Source organism: Plasmodium gonderi, assembly GCF_002157705.1.
Source record: "Plasmodium gonderi DNA, contig: Chr01, whole genome shotgun sequence".
Taxonomy (NCBI): Eukaryota; Apicomplexa; class Aconoidasida; order Haemosporida; family Plasmodiidae; genus Plasmodium; species Plasmodium gonderi.
The window spans coordinates 851,377-871,455 of NW_021628925.1; the positions used below are offsets into that span (position 1 = coordinate 851,377).

General features: G+C 33.2%; 2 protein-coding genes across 2 annotated transcripts; both read right to left on the minus strand.

The window, feature by feature from the left end:
* Positions 1–919: 919 nt before the first annotated feature.
* On the minus strand, positions 920–4,855 carry PGO_011620 (NAD-specific glutamate dehydrogenase; the record flags this gene model as incomplete). Its single annotated transcript, XM_028685802.1, has 1 exon — positions 920–4,855. One exon carries the CDS (start codon positions 4,853–4,855, stop codon positions 920–922), a length of 3,936 nt encoding a protein of 1,311 aa, XP_028541603.1.
* A 2,277-nt stretch (positions 4,856–7,132) lies between these two features.
* Positions 7,133–19,354, minus strand: PGO_011630 (hypothetical protein, conserved; the record flags this gene model as incomplete). Its single annotated transcript, XM_028685803.1, has 1 exon — positions 7,133–19,354. One exon carries the CDS (start codon positions 19,352–19,354, stop codon positions 7,133–7,135), a length of 12,222 nt encoding a protein of 4,073 aa, XP_028541604.1.
* Positions 19,355–20,079: the final 725 nt, after the last annotated feature.

Here is a 20,079-nt window from a genome sequence, read left to right on the forward strand (position 1 = left end):
TGGATGCACATTTTTTGCTTCTTTTTTTTTTTTTATTTTTTTTCCCTTTTTTTTTCCCCTTTTGTTGTTCTTTTTTTTTTTTTTTTTTTTTTTTTTTTTTTTTTTTTTTTTTTTTTTTTTTTTTTTTTTTTTTTTTTTTTTTTTTTTTTTTTTTTTTTTTTTTTTTTTTTTTTCTTTTTTTTTTTTTTTTTTTTTTTTCCTTTTTTTTTTTTTTTTTTTTTTTTTTTTTTTTTTCATTCTATATTTCTATACCAACGCAAATCAGAAACAGATGTCTCTCATTAAGATGACCTGATGAAACTCGTCCCTGTATACACATACACATACACACACACACACGCAGTCTATGGGGATGATACATGAATTCGTAACAATGGAAAGTGCATATTAACACAGATTTGCGTAGGTGAAAACGTGAAAAATGGATATACATGCGTGCGTGCGTGCATGCATACATAATATACATACTTATATAGATGCACACGTAGAACTATTTTTTCCATTTTTATTTGGTGTTATGAATTTTTTTTTTTTTTTTGTTAAACTTTTATTTTACATATTCGATTTAATTCTTACACGAGACGTACGTGAATTTTTTTTTTTTTTTTTTTTTTTTTTACATTTTTATAAAGATAAAAAGTAGGAAGGGCGCATGGGGCATGTACGTGACGTGAAAATGAATGAATGAATAAATAAATAAGTAAATATATATATATATATATATATATATATATATATAATACGTATACAATGTACATAAATAATTCGTGCATAAATGCAAGGGGTCAGCGCAACGGTTCGCACTAAACTGGATGTGCTTTCACCTTGCTTCGGTGTCCGTTTTTCTTCTGAACATCACACCCTCGCCTGCAACATGCTTCTTGACAATAATATGGTTCACGAAATGAACTCTCTTTTTTTACTCATCTCCCTGGAGCCGTCTGATGTATTCGAAGAAGTTAAAAGCAGACAAATCGCTTAAGAATTGGTGGGAGTAATAATAATTGGATGCAAGGGCTGCAGCAAAGAGTGAGCGGAGGTAGATGTAAGGAACTCTGTCAAAAATTTCATCGAAAGGAACTTTCTGAAGCAAAATTGGTGGAATGACATCTTGAAGAACCCTTTTCATAAGTTTGTAATCTGTGCATAAAGAGTCTGATGATAGTATGTCCTTCTTTAGTTCGCTAATCTTGTGAGACAAAATGTTCGTGGCTTGTGAGATGGATGTTTCTGTTCTTCTGGACTCATTCCATAAGGATTCGAATTCGAGTTCGCAATAATTTATGATTTTTTTCTGAATTTCCTTAACATATTCTTTGTAGAATGATGACACGTTATTGTCCACCGCTAGCTTGTCATGCTTCGATTGCACTTGTGCATGCGAATTCTGCTGCTCCTGTTGTTGTTGCTGCTGCTGCTGTTGTAGGTGCTCTGAGTGGAGGCCCTGCTCTTCCTCCCTCTCTTGCTGCTGTTGATGCTGCTCTTCTTCGTCCGTCAGGTCGTCCGCCCTCTTTTCCTCATCAGACATCAACATCGAGCGCGTGAAGGAAAGGGAATGGTTATTTTTCTGATTGAGATTCATAAATGTAATTTCGTTTTCTTCTACCAAGCGAATGTCGCTATCAGAGGAACACATGAACTGAATGAACTGGTCGTCTGACAACACCAACCCTGCTAATACTTCCAAACTGCTGGATATAACCCCACCTTTATTAGTAGATGCATCTTTAAACAAGATAACATTTTTTGATTCCAATATTTTCCTTGCATCATCAGAAATGAATACATTTGCTCCTTCTACTATGTATTTGTAGATACACTTTTCATTTATAATAATATTGTTCACATTAAACACATTGATGGAATGAGGTCTACCTCCACATGGATTAAATAAATCACAAGAATTGAGTGGATTCAAGAAAAAATTATTTCTAAATTCTAATCCACTCTTGATCACTTTTCCTAGAACATCTACATTATGATCTTCAATAGATATTTTGAACCCATTTTCTGATAAATATTTTTCATCATATAGAATGCAAGAAGTTTTTAATTTTCTCTTTGAACAATTTCTTCTCTTAGCTAGCCGAATTAATTCATTTTTATATAATCCATTTTTATCATATAAAACACCTGAACCGTCAATTATAGATGTAATTTTTGTTTTTGATTGTAAAATAGCATTACTTCCTAAATCTCCATCCGGTCCTCCAACTATGGATCTACTTATCTCTTCTTCATTTATATTTAATTTTTCGCATAATTTTTTTATATAAGTCTCTATACCTAAGGTTGTCATACCATAATAGTCATGTGGAACTCCTCCATTTTTTCTTAATTTCCCTGTTGAAAAGGTTTTCCAATATTTATATCCTCTTTTTTTTGCTATTATACATGCCCAATCCATTAGTTGATCAGAACCAGTATTTTCATCTGGTCCTAAAAAAATTAAATCTTCCTCATTTTTCATTGGCTTTGTTGCAAATTCAGTTGTGTTATTTGATAATTTATTTTCTTTTGATCTTTTGGAATTCATTATTTTTTGTACTTCCTCTTCTGTAGTTTCGTTAATGTAGGCATAGAGTGAATCTGTCATTTTGGCTTTATTCCAAGCTGGATCATTTGTCTTACTCGTTTTTTCTTCCACTTCTTCTTCTTTTGTATCTCCATATTTGGAATTCTCTTTCCTAGTCGTGACGTTCTTGTCATGCATGTTATTATTTACATCATGAGAGATACTCATTTGTTTCAACATATCATCATGCTGAGTATCTTCTGTGCGTATATTCCCAGATGATACAGTGTCATTGCAGTTTTGGTCTGAGCTCGAATTAACTAACATTTGTTGCAGAACATCATTTTCATTTTTCTTACTAACGTTTACATCTACTTCATCTGTTAACAAATCTAGTATAGAGTTAACATACGAATAGAAACATAAATTTTTAATATATTTTGTATTTGGAACATTACATACATTTGCATTTAGAAGAATAATTCCTTTACTTCCTCCCTCTGGAATATCCTTATTTTTAAAGTTTTGTGTGTAAGCCAAATTGTATGCTTCATCAAATAAATTGTTATAATTATGCATGTACGAGTTCATATTATTTGATATGACAATTCTTATTCCTCCTCGGGATATTTTTGTAAATCTTATATGAAATCCGACAAAGTGAATCCCTAATACCATGATCACTGAATATGGTTCAGCATCATAAATAGAATCTTTCAATAGTGCACCATCAAAAGATACAGCAAAACTAATTTTGTGCATGCGAAAGAAATTCGTTTTTACTGCATACTTTTCGAATATATAAAAATATTGCAAAATGTTCTTGTGGTGATTATCCTCTATTTCATCAATGATATCTTTGCTTCTTTTTTCCGTGTGGTGGTACGGAGTAGAGGGATGGAAACCTGGGGAAAACTGAAGCATTCCTTTTGGCACTTCTTCTTCTTCTTCTCCTGCTGCTGCTGCTGATGATGATTCTTCCCGCTGCATATAGCTTGGACCTTTTCTTTTGTTCATTTTTTTTTCAAAATTTGCGAACAGTAGCTTAATCGTTTTGACATTGCTAAGAGCACAACTCAAAATTTCTTCCTTCGTGTACTTGGAACTCTTTAATTTCTCCTTAATTATGTAAAAGTCATTAAGAATGGAGTTACTACTACTACTACTACTATCCGTATTATTTCTGAGGTGGAAAGCATGTTCAACATTTTTGTAACTAGAAAAAGAGTTGGTTGAAAAGAAGGTAATAAATTTGATAATTAAAAATATGTATGCAGATTCCTCTGCTGTAAATATTCGCTTAACAGATAATTGTATGAACTTAGAATCGTTAAATAAACATAAGGTTTTCAAAGATTTTACAATTTTATTCATTTTCTCTTCCAGTAATAACAACATATGGTGCTCTCCTCCATTGATCTTTTTAATTTTATGCTGTTCAGAATTCATTATTACATTCACATTCAGGATAATTAGAAGAACCCCATTTTTAAGCGGTTCTACGTATTTCGAATAGGAAAAACATTTATGCATATTTAGACAATCCCCAATTAGAGAAAAAATAGATGAAATTACATTACTTCTTTTTACTGCTATAGTTAAAGAAAAGGTATTTTCTGATGTGGTGTAATAATGTGTCTGTATAAATTGCCCTGTCAAATCAAAGAGTACAGATTTATTCAATTCATAGTAAATTTTTTCTTTTTTGGTGCCTTTAATATAGTTATAATAATTGATGTCCATTAATTTTTCTAAACTTGTTTCATTTTCACTAATAATATCATCACTGTAAATTGGCAATTCTAAAATATATGTACGTAAAGGTTCTTCATATGTATGTTCCTTATCGAAAACAGAATGTACTGATCTAAAACTCTTCAATCGATAGCAATTTTTGGACATGTCACTAAAGTGGAAATATTTTTCTTCTATTTTTTTTTCCATTTTGTAATTTAATCTAGTTTTATTATCATCAGCAAATACTCGTGTTATGATAAATATGACATTGTCATGTTTTTCTTCAAACGTTGGAAAATATTTATCACTTGAATATTGTTCATTTATTTTGGCTGTTATTATACACACAACTACTTTACTTATTAATTCGGGACTTGTTTCCTCGAAATGAAATTTGTTAAATCCTAATTTGTTGAAGTAAAAATCCACGCTATAATTTATTAAATGGTCTGAAAATAAATTATAGCTTCGCAATAACTCTTTAGTTTCTTCATACTTATCTTTCCACGTTATGCTGTTATTCGAGAAAAGTTCTCGATCGAATTGACAACACTCTTCTTGATTTCCCCAAATGGCAGGCGGGGATTGCTGATCCAGCTTCATCTTTCACGTCCAACACAACTGTTCCTGTTCAATTTATTTTCGTTACCTCTTTCTGGTCCCTAGTTTTTTCCGTTGATGGGGAATATACACAAGGGAGAAGCAAAAATGGAGGTAGAAAAAAAAAAAAAAAAAAAAACAAATAGAAGAACGAATAGAAGAACGAATAGAAGAACGAATAGGAGAACGAATAGGAGAACGAATAGGAGAACGAATAGGAGAATGAATAGAAGAACGAATAAAAGAACGAATAGGAGAATGAATAGAAGAACGCGAACACGGAGGCTCACTTGTTAAATAAACATAGTGAATAATGTATCACTAAACGTTCGTGTGAAAAAATTTCTGTGGATACATACGCGAAACATAAAAAAAAAAACATCACAAAACAAACACAACCTTGAGTAAACTTGTTGAGGATATTCAAAATGTTTTGTTTCTTCCTTATAATCACGTGCACACATGAATGCATATATATATAATATGTATATTTATGTACATTTTTTTATGTAAATAAATTTTGTATTCTTTACAACGTTCAAATATAATGTAGTTAATTATTTTCGTTTTATATCTCTCTTTTATTTATACTATTATATATTTTTTTCTTCTTATTATTAACTACATTAGTTATTTTTTGCCTCAAAATAAATGTCAGGTAAGTTTTCATAGAAAAAGATCTAACAACTAGGCCACGTTTGTTTATGTAGGCAAAAAAAGGCCTGAAAAAAAAAAAAAAAAAAAAAAAAAAAACATGACCAGGCAGGGAAAAAAAAAGTTACAGTAAAAAAAAAAAAAAAAAATATATGACTAGGCAAGGTAAAATAAAATTATAATGGTAGGAAAAAAAAAAAAAAAAAAAAAAAGTCACGAAAAATGGCACGAAAAGTTTTTACAACGTGCCGCAAAAATGTTCCAAAAATGTTTTCCAAAAATTGTTGCAAAACTATTGCATAAATGTTCCAAATTCTTGTTGCCCAAAGGGGTGCGAAAAAACCATTCACGTGTGGCTCATGCCCTTCTTGTGGGCTTATAAGTAATACAAGATCGGAAAAAGAAAAATTTGTAGAAGAAAATGCATGACGATTTTTTGGCGAAAATTTTTAATTATGCACTGAGAGTTAGGCCTGCAAAAGGGGTTGTGGGGTGTGGGGGAGGTATAGTTGGAAGAAAAATGCAACAAAAACCAAGAAAAAATATATGGAAAATAAAGCTTGACATAAAAAAATAAAGCGGATTAGCCAACGTTTGAATATAAACAGTCCCACGAGCGTTGCGTGCATCCACAGCTATATACATAAAAACATGTACATAATATATATATATATATATACGTATGTTTGAACGGTACTAGGAGTACTTACGAGGTTGAAAATGCAGTTGCTATAAAATAGATGAGGCATAATATTTTCATGTTCCCTTCTTCTATATATGCAACGTGACGTGAGGGCGGTTTCGTGCAGCTGAAAAATTATTAACGGGAGGATAATATATATATATATATATATATATATATATATATACTCTTCCAACACAAGTTATGCTTTTTTTTTTTTATTTTTTTTATTTTTTTTATTATACATAAGGGTGAATTAAGAATAGGGTTTTTCTGTTTATATAAGTTAGTTTGACTTTATAATAAAAAGGCATGCATACGAAATTTCTCATCAAATGTGTTATTAAAGTAGATTAAAAAAAAAAAAAAAATACAACCATGTAAAGCACGATATGATGAGCGTGGCGTAAAGTGTACTGTACGATACAGTAAGGAACTGAAAAAGTGGTACATATAAATAAAGCTACACAATATCGATAGATTATTTGCTACTTTCTCCACATTTGTTTAAGTGGTGGAAAGTAGAAAAAGGTACTCTCTCTATATTCTCGAGATATGCCTTGTAGATGGAACAAACTAATAATAGGAGGAAGGTTTTCGCATCACGTGTTTGATAAAAAAAAAAAAATTATGTTAGTTACAGAAATGGGAGGAAAAAAAAAAAAAAAAAAAAGATAAACATGATAAACATGTAAATTCCATTCAAAAAAGGAATAAATAAAAATATAGCAATAATAATATATAAAATTTGTGGTATAAATAAAGCGCTGGAGAAAAATTCAAAAAAATTGTTTTCCATCCCCATTGTTTTCGTGCATATGTAGCATGTTAAATAACATGCAAAACATTCATTCGTGGACATTTGCTTGTCATGGAAAAAGGGGAATGGGGGGTTGTCCAGTTTTTTACACATTTGAGAGATTGTTGAAAAATTCCTTGTAATTTTATAGCTTTCTCTTCTTCTTGGTATGATAAAATGAAGAGTCTTTTGTTTCTTCCATTGCACCTGAGTAAGTGTAACTACTCGGAGACGGCTTCATTAAATTATTTTGTGACAAACTGGATTTCATGTCACTAAGAACATTATTGATTAGATTATTTTTCGTTAAGTTGTATTTAATTATACTATATGTCGCTTGAGTACCAATTAAGTTATTGTTTAGTTCCATTTCATACATGTTTTTCAATCCATCCGTCTGGGCTAATTTGTATCTATTCCTTTTGCTTTCCATCTCATCATTCGGTAAGTTATTCGTGTTCTTGATTCTGCGGTTTGTTCCATTTTGAGTGATCCCACTTTGGGCACTTCCATTTGGAGCATTCCCACTTGGAGTAGTCTCACTTTGGGTGTTGCTACTTCTGCTTCTCCCTTGTTGCTTCTCCTGAACGAAATAATCCTCGGCAAGGTCGATTGCGAGGTTATTTCCATTATCTCTCCGTCCAATATGTCTGCTACCGGTGTTACACACTTCTTTTTTTTCAGTTATCTCGTGGGTTCTGCCTCTTTGATTCAGGATTAAGGAGTTTAAGATATTCATCCTTCCAGCGACGTGATCAAATGTATGACTTATATTTCTCTTCTTCATCATACGATCAATGTTCACAGTGCCATTGCTGGAGGGTGCATCAATATGTTTACTGTGCTTACTGTGCTTACTGTGCTTACTGTGCTTACTGTGCTTACTGTGCTTACTATGCTTACTGTGCTTACTATGCTTACTATGCTTACTATACTTACTATTCTGTTTTGACATTTCGTTATTATAATCGACATCATCCTCTACATCGGCATCATCATCTTCTTCATCATCATCTGCATCATCATCTACATCTACATCGTCGTCATCTGCTTCTTCATCATCGTCACATGTGCCATTTTTCAGCTCATCAAAGTGATAGTTGGTTTGTTTTTCTCTAGTGATATTATTGTTTCTTCCTTTTGTTGAGTCATGTGTTAGTCCTTGGTCTCTGAAGATGTGCATATGATGATTCTCGTCACGTTTATCACGTTTATCAAGCTTATGAAGATTATCACGATTGTCACAATTGTCACGACTAAGATGCTGGTGCTCCTTTATGCTGCTTATGTTTTTCTTTGAACGTCTCAAAGTGTTGTACGAGCTGAGTAATTCCTTTTCGTTCTGTGAGATAAAACATTTGTTTTTTTCCTTTTCGGGTAGCAGAGGTTTACTTTTCTTCAGCAGGTTCAGTATTTTGTTTATTTCATAAGTTTTTCTTTTCATATTTGGTTCTTTAAAATGTAATAAGTGGGAAGAGTTGTTCCTTGACGTGTTCTCACTTTGCGTCTTTTTTGCAGTGATTCTTTTCTGTTCCTCTCGCAGTGGTGCATTAAAACTGATGGGTTCCGACATGTTCATGTTGTCATCACTAGTGACGACATCGGTAGGATTGATATGATCGATCCGATTAATCGAGTCAGTCGGATCGGTCAGATCGGTCGAATCGGTTTGATCGTCTGTATCTACTGTAGTAGGATCTCCAGAGAGAGCAGTGTGACAACGATTTGCATCCCTTCCCCCAATGCTGTGCACAACTTTTTTTCTGTGCATAAGATCCTGTTCATAACCCTGGATCAGTGTGTTTTCTCTTATCATGGCTGATTTTTCTAGGCCCATGTAACTAATTAGGTTATTTTTGAATTCATTGGTTGATTTTCTGTCATGCTGATGATCTCTCCCCCGGTTCATTTTGGTACTCCTGGAGGAACCGTTTCTCCCTGTGTTCCCTCGAATGAAATCTTCTCCATTGAAGCCTTCTCCATTAAAGTCTGCTGCAATGAAATCTCTTCCAGTGCTGTAACCATCGCAGGTATTGGTATAGTCGTGATTCTCTTCTAAGCAAGATAATGAGTTCACACTATCGATGTCGATGTTCCCACCGTTGTTCCTATTTAATGCAGTGGGAAAATAATTGTTCACGTTTGAAGAAACTGTTCGCGGATTTTTTTTTTTTTTTTTTTTATCAAAAAAATTTTTTGTATGGATAGTAGAGAAATTACTCTTCTTCAATTTTTCGTTTTGTTTATTTTGATTGTTAGTCATGTTTGTTGCACTTTCATTTAATAATTTCAATTTTTTACTTAGCACACTAAGTCGGTTCAGTTGTTGTTGATCATTAATGTTCTCTGTGTTCGTCCTGAATTCCGTTTGTTCTTCATCCATTACAGGTATTCTCATAATATCTACATTGTTATTTCCATTGCTACTCCTTTCAATATGTGTTTCATTTTGAAAATTTAAATAATTTTTTCCATTTTTCTGTTGTTTTGTTCTTAGATTATAATTCGAATCGTTACCTTTTGATAAGAGATGTAACTTTTTCTTCCCATTTTTTTCGATATTTAACACTTCAGGATGGAATAATTGCAAATTTAGATGATGGTTATTCTTTTTCCACGTTTTTTTTTTTTCATCAGTTGAGGTATCATCATCTGAAGAGGTAGCATTCCCCAATTGGTTTGTTCTATCCAAATGGTTTCTTTTTTTTCTATGTTGACTTTTTTTTTGTAAAAATTCTCTTTCTGCTTGTTCAATTTCTTCATCCAAGTATTCCATATCATCATGCTGTTGTTGTGTATGTTCCTTTGTATTCACTTCCGAATTAGAATTCATTTCTTCCTGAGTTTCATTTCTAGCATAAAGGAGAATTAACATCAGTTGTTCTCTCTCTTTCCTACTAAGATGATTAAATATTTGCACTGATTCGGTATTTTTAATCTGATCAAAAAGGAATTGTTTATCTGCTTTTTCTATTTCTGAATTTAAGTAATTGTTTTTTTTTTCCTTTTTTTTATTTTCCTCTTTTCCTACGATAAAATTGTTATTCTTGTCAAAGGATTCTATTTCTTTCATTATTTCATTTATTATTCGTACCTTTTCTTGGATACTTTTCTGCCGTTGAGCTTTTCTCACAATATGATTTGGTGGAAGTATATTTGTTTTTTTGTTCTCTGTATAATACATGGGGTGTGCGATGGAGGTGGAGGTGGTTGTTCTTTTTAATTCGTCTGAATGTTCAACCAGATGAACAGTTTTGTTATTCATGTAATTTATGAGTTCTATATTGCTTCTAATCTTATCCTTGTCATAATTTTTTGTCGTTTCTTTTTTCTTTAGATTTTTCTCATAGGAAATTACATTTGGATTGTATTGTTCATTGGCATGTTCATACATTTCCAGATATTCCCCTTGTGATGTGACCCTGTTGTTCTCTCGCGAAGTAGTTTTGTGATCTCCCTTTTGAGTTGCCGTTTGATTAGAACCGTTTGATGCTTGTCTTGTTGTCGACTTTTTCCATGTTTGTATTCCTCTTGATTTGGCCATTTCGAGGAATAATTGCTCTGATTGTTCATTCGAATTGTTGGTAGAAGGTACATAAGACGATACATGGGTTTGTTGTTTGAAGTTAGGCATATTCTCCTTTCCTTTATATGACATGGATCCCTGTTTATAATCATGCGTACCGTAATGTTGTACATTGGACTTCGAGTCAGAGCACCGCTTCTGCTTTCCCCTCCTTAAATTTCCATTCAAGATGTGATAATAATTTTCTAGAAGTTTGTTTCGAAACAGTTTGCTACCACTAGTGGCATTTTTCGATCTATAAGTTTCATTTTCGTTTCCACTTCCACTTCTACTTCCATTTCGATTTCCATTTTGATCTTCATCCTCATCCTCATCTGTATTGTTCAAATTATTCTTGTCAAGGTAAAGTTTGTACAGAATTTCTAGCTTGTTCCTGTTTTCCATTTTTTTTTTTCTTTTCTGGGGATTCATAATTGGCACTTCTGGGTCTCTATGTTCACCAATCGGGTTGTTACGATTATCACTTTGCACATGTGCATTATTAATTGTTCTTTTATTGATAATGCTCGCTGAGGTGGTGCTGACTCTTTCCTTCGAGAATGCATTATCATTACTATTATTGCCACTGTTAAGTCCGCTATTACTACCACTATTATTGGCACTATTATTGGTTCCGTCCGTTTTTATATTCTTCTGATTCTGTGTACATTTCTGCGTGGAAAAGGTCATGTTTTTTCCTTTGATCCGTTTTTGCATTTCCTTGTAAAGCACATTTTGGGAAGGAGATAGAAGAATAGAATCTACAAAATTTGTGTTCTCTTTGTAATGCACTTTCCAACCATTTTCGAATTGCGATTGTGTAGAATCTTTCACCCTTTTCACATTGCAGTCTTCTGCATCGCTAGTATCTTCTTCCTGTTGTGCATATAAATCCTCATCGTTCATTACATTCTTTTGGTTCATTTCTTTCCAGCAGTTCGATATCAGATGGTACAGTAAGTTATAGTTTTTTTTCTCACTATTGGAAAGGCGTAAATTTCCTGCTTCTGACTCAATGACGGGTTCATTGTTTTTTTTCACATTGTGTGATTGATGCTGTTGTATTGTTGAATGTTGCTTTTGTTTTGGTCCTTGTTTATCTGATACCTTTGGTTCAGTGGGATGACGATATGTTTTACGACTAAAATTTGCATGTGCATTGTTCATATTTTTTATAGCCCTATCAATTTGTGCATTTATTTCTCTTTGTAGTTGTTTTTTTCCTTCTCTTCTGTTATGATTATAATCTACATTTATGTCTTCATCATTAGGGCGTGCAAAACAATCGTCTTTAATGGATCCCAAAATTCCTTGTTCATACATAATTTTCAAGATGGCCAAATCTTCTTCTGTTATAAAAGCATTACCTTCCGTGTTTGCAAAGTTGAATTGATCCATTCCTTTTTCATTTCTGATGCGTGCACTGGAATTAGGTATTACAGGATCATTCTTCTTACGTCTGATGCCACTTCGGTCGCGTGAGTCGCTTTGCTTGTAGTCCCGTGGGGGAGGGGCGCCTCCCTCCCCGTCGCTTTCTTCGATGTGCACTCCTACATCTCCAGATTCTGCACCGACTGCTTCAGCTGCTTCAACTGCTTCAACCGCTTCAACTGCTTCAACTGCTTCAACTAACATGGTGTCATTCCCAATATGTCTCGGATTCACCGACATGGGATATTTTCTTTGCTCGTCGCTCTTCTGCTGTACTCTCAAGTTTGCATCCTCCTGGTAAGTGTGCAAATATTCTGAGAATCCATGTTCCACACGTCCATTGTATATTTCTATCGGAATGAATATGTCTGCGTTGTTGTAATAGCATGGTTCTCCATGTAGAAGTGAACTTCTGAGCATCCCATTCAAGAAGAACACATCTCTGTTTAAGTAACTCAGTCCAAGGATCCCTCTATCTAGTTCTAAAATTTCCTTTGGATTCATTTCATGGTAGTAATATGGTCCCCAAAATAGAGCACCAGATTGGCCATACATCCTAGATGTGGCATACATGCCAGATGCGCTACTCATTCCAGATGCACCACCACCTATAGCAGCTTCATCTACTGTATCAGACGGAGAATAAATTTTTGCATATTTTTTCTTTATATAAACGTAGAGATTTTCATTAACATAATTGATGCTTTTAAGAATGGTGATTAAATCTACCTGTGTATAAAACTGGTTATTTTTATCATGATAATAGTTCAACAGTTTGCTAATATTTGTATGTACGTTATCAGTTAGTTCATCGATGGGTAAGTACCTACAATTATTTCTCTCCTCCGGGATGTGAAAGTACTCATCTGTGTATCTAATCAAGGGTATTTCCTCAGGTATGAACGTAGAGTTGTCATTCCCGCTGGGTTCTTTTCTTACCATGCAGAGTGAGTTGTAGCAGTGGCTTTTCGTTTCGGTTTGGGATTCGAATCTCGGTCCACCCCTAGCATCGCATCTAACACCGCTTCGATCTCGAAATTCCGTCGCGCCACATGTTCGTCCCTGTAGTAATAGCCTTTCCGTTTTGCTAATATCCTGATGGCCAGAACAGTTTTGACTCCCGTGTGTGAGCATATGAAGGTGTTTTTCATTTCTATCTTCTTCATAGTAGTTGTGATAAATTCCATGCATGTACTGATGTTTGTAACAGTATAGGATTTCATGTCTGCTGGTTTTGCTAAAGTTGGGCCATGATAAATAACTGTTTGCACAATTTATATGTATAAAATTGTTACAATTGTTTATGCTACATTTCAAAGAAGGGAAATTTAATAAACAAATAGAACATCTTTTATAAAATAGAAAATTAAAGAGGATGGTTAAATTGAAGTATCTATTGCCATAAACATGGTTATAGGTGTAATTGTTAAAATAGAGACATGCCTTATGACATGTATATTTCAGATAAGATCCATTTCTATGTTTTAATTTAATTACTCCTATGAATAATTTACTTAATGTTTGTGTTTCATTACATAATATACATCTTGCATTTTCAAACCATGTATTATATTCCTTCTTCTCTAACCCGATTACTTCGTCTTCATAAACATGAAGAAAAAAATTGGAATCTACATCTTTTATAGTAATTTCTTTATGTCCCTTTACTTCTACGTATGTTGGATAGTGTGATGGTTTTGATCCATAGATCTGATTAGATGAAGTTGTCAAACCTTTCTCAGATGTGTAATTAATATCAACATCTCCACCATGAACATTTGTAACTTCTAATTCTCCTGTAGGTTCTCTGCTATAAAAACATTTAATCAACTTATTGCAGTAAACAATTTTGTTAATTTTTTCAATTATTCTGTATGCTTCTCTTTTTCCACTGAGAAATGAATTAACTAAAGAGCTGGTGTATCCACTGTTGTGTGTATGTTCTCCTGCAAATTGTAATCTATTAACAGGGTATGATAATATATCTTTATCTACTTGTAATGTTTTTCTTCTAATGTATGAATTAATTCCTCGTGAAAATTTATTTTTTACCCAATCGTAGAAACATATTTTCTCAATTTCCATTTTTGGCATTATACTTTTTAAAAATTTTTTGCAATCTTTAATTACTCTTTTTTTTCCTAATCTGGGAATGCTTTTACTGTATTTCATTTTTAAAAACAGAGTTATTACTGGATTAGAGCTGTAGAAAACCATGTGGCTATATTTGTTTGTTGCAATTTGTGTTTCATACGTTCCATGTTGCATCTTTCCATCGATTAGGTGTTCTCTTTTGAGACATTTTATGAACCCGTTTTCTCTGTCAACAGGTTTGTATTTCTCCATTCCTATGAATATGTCTTCTCGTGCCAAGTCTGTTTCTCGCTCTTCTTCTTTGTTTTTATACTCCATATTGGTTGCATCTTCTCTACTTTGCATAATTTGCATGACGTCATTACGATTTGATGGGATATCCTCAACAGGAACTATTGCATCGCTACTGTGCGAGATTAATCCTATCTGTTTTGGTTTTCTTTCCTCGGAAACTTTGCCATAATCATGGGTAAGTGCATCCACCTGCTTCGTTTCTTCTTTCCCAAACCGGTTATCATCACTGTGACTAACATTATCCCGGTTATCATCATCCTGATTAACATCATCCCGGTTATCATCATCCTGATTAACATCATCCTTATTATCATGGTCTTCCCTCGAATTTGAAACTGTCGTGGTGGTGCTTTTACCTTCGTGAACATTGAAAAATATTTCATCTCGATCCACACCGTTCTCAAAAGAGCAATTTTTGTTTTGTCCATCAAGGGAGGGTAGAGTATTTGTAAACTCACCATTCCTGTTATGAATAAGGTGATTGGTACTAGACGATTTAACTGTTTTTTTTTTCCCCTTGGAGCTGTTAAAATATATACATATGTTTTGCTCATGATCCACAATTTTCTTCTTCAGCATTATTACTATTTTGTTATTTTTTGTTACGCCCAATCGTTTGATGCTGTTTATTTTCCACTGTGGAAGTTTCGGGAAGAATTCTATTAATCCAGTGCTATGTTCTTCGCGTGTATTTTTTTTGGGTATGTCACGAAGGCCCTTAGGGTTGGAGTTTGGATTGGAGTTTGGATTGGAGTTTGGATTGGAGTTTGGATTGGAGTTTGGATTGGAGCTTGGATTAGAGTTTGGATTAGAATTTGGACAGGGTTTAGAGTTAACCTTCAGATTGGTTTTTAGAGTGACATTCTGAGTTGTACATGGATTAACATGAGGGTTCCCATTTTCTTTTCTGCTTTTCTTCCTCCTTTGGCTCTTCCCTTGATTCCTAATATGTGAAAGAAAAAATTTGTTTTTTTTACAGTTTCGATTTTTCCTCTCTTCAGCACGATACTGTTTCATTCTTTCCTCAGTTAGTCTTCCCACCAGTGGGTATTCCTCATGTTTGATTAATAAGTGATCCTTAATAGTGGTTACACGGTTTGTTTCTCTCGTGAGAAGTGGTTCATTAGACTCGGAACAGTTTATATTGTTTATGTTGTTAAGATTTTCCCTATCAGATTGTGCACCTGATTCATTGGAATTGGTATCAACCTCATTAGAATTTGTATCGACCTCATTAGAATTTGTATCAATCTCATTAGAATTTGTATCAACCTCATTAGAATTTGTATCAACCTCATTAGAATTTGTACCAGCTTCATTAGAATGTGTGCGACGTTTATCACAACATCTGTTAACACTTCTGTTAGGTATATTTTTTTTTGGAAAATCATCACTGCGTGTGTGCTCTTCTTGATCGAATTTACTAGAAATGGTTCCACAAATAAAATCATATGATTTGTTAATGTCACAAAAGTTAAAGTTACTATTTGTTTCTACTGAACATAGGGCTAAACTTGCACATCTTTCACCACTACAAGCCGGAACACAATTACTGCTTGATCCTTTGAGACGATAAGTGCTTCTGTTTTCATTTGTGGTTATATCTATATTGTTAATCATATAATCACTACTTGTGGATGTATTATGATGCTTTGGGTTTTTCTCTCTTTTCCAGATTTTTTTCTTTTCTCTCTGAAACGAGGTTGTTGTTGTTGTTGCTGTTGTTGCTGCTGTTGCTTCTGCTGCCACTGTTGCTAGAGCATGTTCTGATTGTTTCTGATGAATATTTTTATGCGTGTTGGATTTTTGGTTTATTTTCCTCGGTTGACAAAATTCAGATACTCTTTTTAATTCATCCATTCGGGAAATATTTTTGGAATGATGCTTGATGTGCGTCGCAGTGATCTGTTGGTTATCTGAGCAATGTTGATGGTTGTCTACCCTATTTTTGTTCATTCTTTTGGAGATATTATTGTTATTCCGGTTGGATTGCTTTACCTTTGTAGATGCATTATTCAGACGTTTTTCTGTGTCTACAAAAGGGTTTTTATGGATTCTCTTTTTTTTGCCAAAGAACTTAACACTTTCCTTTAATACACCTATAGGTGCTGTTATGATACAATAGTCATACAACTTTTTATCCTCATAATTTTTAAATCCGATTTTTATACTATCATTGTAGGAGTATATTTTATTTACAATTTTGTTTTTTTTAATATTAATATTTTTTTTGAGTTTCTTGAAAATTTCGTTTAGTTCAAAATTGCAACAGATATTTTGAAACACATCTAGAAAGCTGAGATTGTAGAAAAGGTACTGAATCGATAAAGAATTGATATTAATACCACAAGCAGATTCAATGTAAGACAAATAGAGCTGAACATAAATATATTTCGGATTTTTTTGGGTTTTCATATTTTCTACTTCTCTTCGTATGACCTCACCTAATGATAAGTGTAGCAAAGTATTTTTATCTTTTACACATTTAAAAGTGTTAGAGTTAAAAATTTGATCATAATAATATCTGAGTTTGTTAATAACTTTAAAAAATTCGTTTCTCATTTCATATTTGTATATCTTCTTTTCATTGAAATATATGAAATGCTTGTACAAGTGTCGATTTACATCTTTATTGTAAATATTTTTCTTTAAGCAGAAATTTATTAACGGATTATTTCGACTAACTAGTAGATCCATTTCTCCTATATAATTCTTTTTAGAATTAGTTGAATACATAAATTTCCCACCTATTCTGTTTCTTGCTTCATATACCGTTACATCTATTTTATGACTCTGGAGTATGTATGCAGCTGCTAGTCCAGATAACCCCGCTCCGATAATAACTACTTTTATTTTTCTGTTCACGTTTACAATAGTATCGATATGATAAATTATATCGTTGCAATTTGTTTTTTTTCTCTTATTTTCATTATTTCTTTTCAAGCGTAGAATATTTTCCTTTTTGTATAAAAATATGTTGCAATTGCTCTTGTCTGAAATGTCTATTTTTTTGTTATATGATGAGTACGAGTTTCGTGAGCTGCTTGCCACCTGGTAATCTGAGTATTCCCCCAAGTTGCTAACAATTTCGCCACAGTTACGTGCACCTTTTTTTGTTATCATCCGATTGGTATGGTTCTTCCAACTGGCGTGGTTCATCTGATTAGTGTGATTCTTCCAACTGGTGCTGTTCATCTGCTTTCTTTTTTTTTTTTTTTTCTTTTTCTTTTTCTTCATCTTTCCCGTGTTTCGATTGGATATTCCACTTACTACGCATGCGTGTGGTGGTTGTGACATATCATCATCTTCATTTTCAGTATTCCCTTTCTGTTCCCCTCTGAATGAATATACTCTATCTTTCTCTTCATAAAACTTTGAAATTCCATCCTTTAAAATGGAAACTCTGTTTGTGTCACCCAAGTTATTTACCCCTTCTGGTAAGATTTCTCTCCCTTGAGGACGTCTCTCTATTTTGCCATTCTCTTCATGGTTGTCACAACTGCTATAGTTAAACGGATTTTCTTTGTGAGTATAGAAGAAAGAGAAATCTTCCTCAAATATGTTATAAATAGACGATTCACTTCCATCACTTCCATCACTGCCATTGGATGTGGAGGAACTAACTGTAATTTTCTTCTTATTACGGAGACGGGTGCGCTTTGTTATTTCCATTTTTTCTCTTGTGTGGGTGTCTCTTTTGAAAATGCAATTTGATTGTGCGGGTTTCATGGATGGATTTTGCTCGATCGGATCAGTTTTATTGGACTTTTCGCTTTGATCAGTTTGATCGGATTTTTCGCTTTGATCAGTTTGATCGAATGTTTCACTTTGATCAGTTTGATCGGATTTTTCACTTTGATCAGTTTGATCGGATTTTTCACTTTTCCCTGTTTCATCACTTTGATCGGTCTGATAGTTCTGGTCATTCTTATCACTATCATCATTGGCGCTTTCGTCTTCTTGATCCTTCTGTTTGTCTTCTCTCCTGTCGCAATTTCGATGATGATTGAGGTCATATCCTTCTTTTTCATTTTTTCCACTACCACCATGTTTATCGTTTTCATTTTTTTTTTCTTTCTGTTCTCTTGTGCCTTGTTCTGCATTATCACTATTACTGACTCCTCTTTTACTGGTATAATTGGATCCTCCTGTTGTGCCGTTCCATATAAATGTCACATTCTTCTCTTCGATCCTTTCAGAATGGATATTGTTGTGTTTGACAAGAGTGGAAGAATCTTCCGTATTGTTCTCTTTTTTTGTTTTTTTTCGTTTTTTATTTTTTTCCCTTCTTATTCTTCTTCTTCTTCTTTCTCTTTCATTTGTTATATTCTGATTGGGTGTAATTTTTATTTCTATGTTAGGGGGTTCGTTTGGTTGTTGTTCCACCTCCATAACGAATTTTCTTTTCGGATTTACAAAAATGGAGTTCAAGAGGGTGGCGTGTGTTCCTTTTCCTTCTTGTATATTTTGAGAATTTACGCATCTTTGAATGAAGGTGATTAGATCTGTCACATGGTCACTGCTTGTGCTGGTTCCGTTGATTTTGTCAGTTATGCCTCTCTTTTGATTTTCTCGTCTTTCTCTTCTCCCATTTGAACTCCTTCCAATCAAGTGTGCCTTCTTCTTCTTCCTCCTATTTGGTCTATTCTGTGGGTTCTTGATTATGTGCATGCCCAATCCATTTCTTGTTGGATGCACTCTTTTGTGTATATCGGCAATGCCTCTTCTAATTTTGAAATAATTTCCTTTGTACAATATTAGGAAAGCGTTGGGATGATGTTTGAGAATGGAGAGCTTCTTCTTGTTTGTGTCATTTTCTTGATAACTTAATATTACTGTTCGATTTCTGTTTCTGTGAAATACAGAATCCGTTTTTGAATTTTTTACAATTTTTTTCTTGGAAACCTTCCAATGGATATGTCTTAATATGGTTGTAATTTCCCCCCATACGTTTGGATTCTGATTCGCAATTCTTCGTTTCATATTGGCAGTAACATGTGCATAAAAGAAGTTTGAAAAAGAAAAAAAAAAACGAAACAGATCGAAATAATATATATATATATATATATATATATATATATATTTGTTCTATTTCTATCTTAAAAAGAAAAAAAAGAAAGCTTAACTTGAAAATGTGTAAAACATGCCCTTTTTTATGTTATAATCTAATGGGCGTGTGCGTGTTGTGCGATACTCTTCTTTTCTATTATTGTATAACCAGAATATGACAAAAAAGAAAAAAAAAAATATAATAATAAAATGAAGCAGAAAATGGTGATATAATAAAACAAAATGGCAAAGGAATGAATGGGCTTGGTTTCATCTTTTATTTTATTACTTTTCTCCTTCGTTCGTCTGTACTTGGATTTGTGAAGTTTAATTTTTTCTTCCTCGTCTACCTAGCTCACCACATGTACCACCTTTTCTTCAATTTTTCGATTAACCTTTGACTAAAACTTTGCAGCAATATTATAAGCACGCATATAGGGTACACTTTTGTAACATGGGTACAATCCCAAGAAGATAATAAAAATAAAATAAGCAGATAGTAGTAGATAAAAATATATAACAGTGGATAAGAGCAAATAAAACTTGACAAAAATTAGAAAAAGCAAATTAACAATCTCTTTGCACTTGGCTCGTACACGCAGGTAAATCGATTTGTGCAACTGGATGGGAAACAAAAAAAAAAAAAAAAAAAAAAAAAA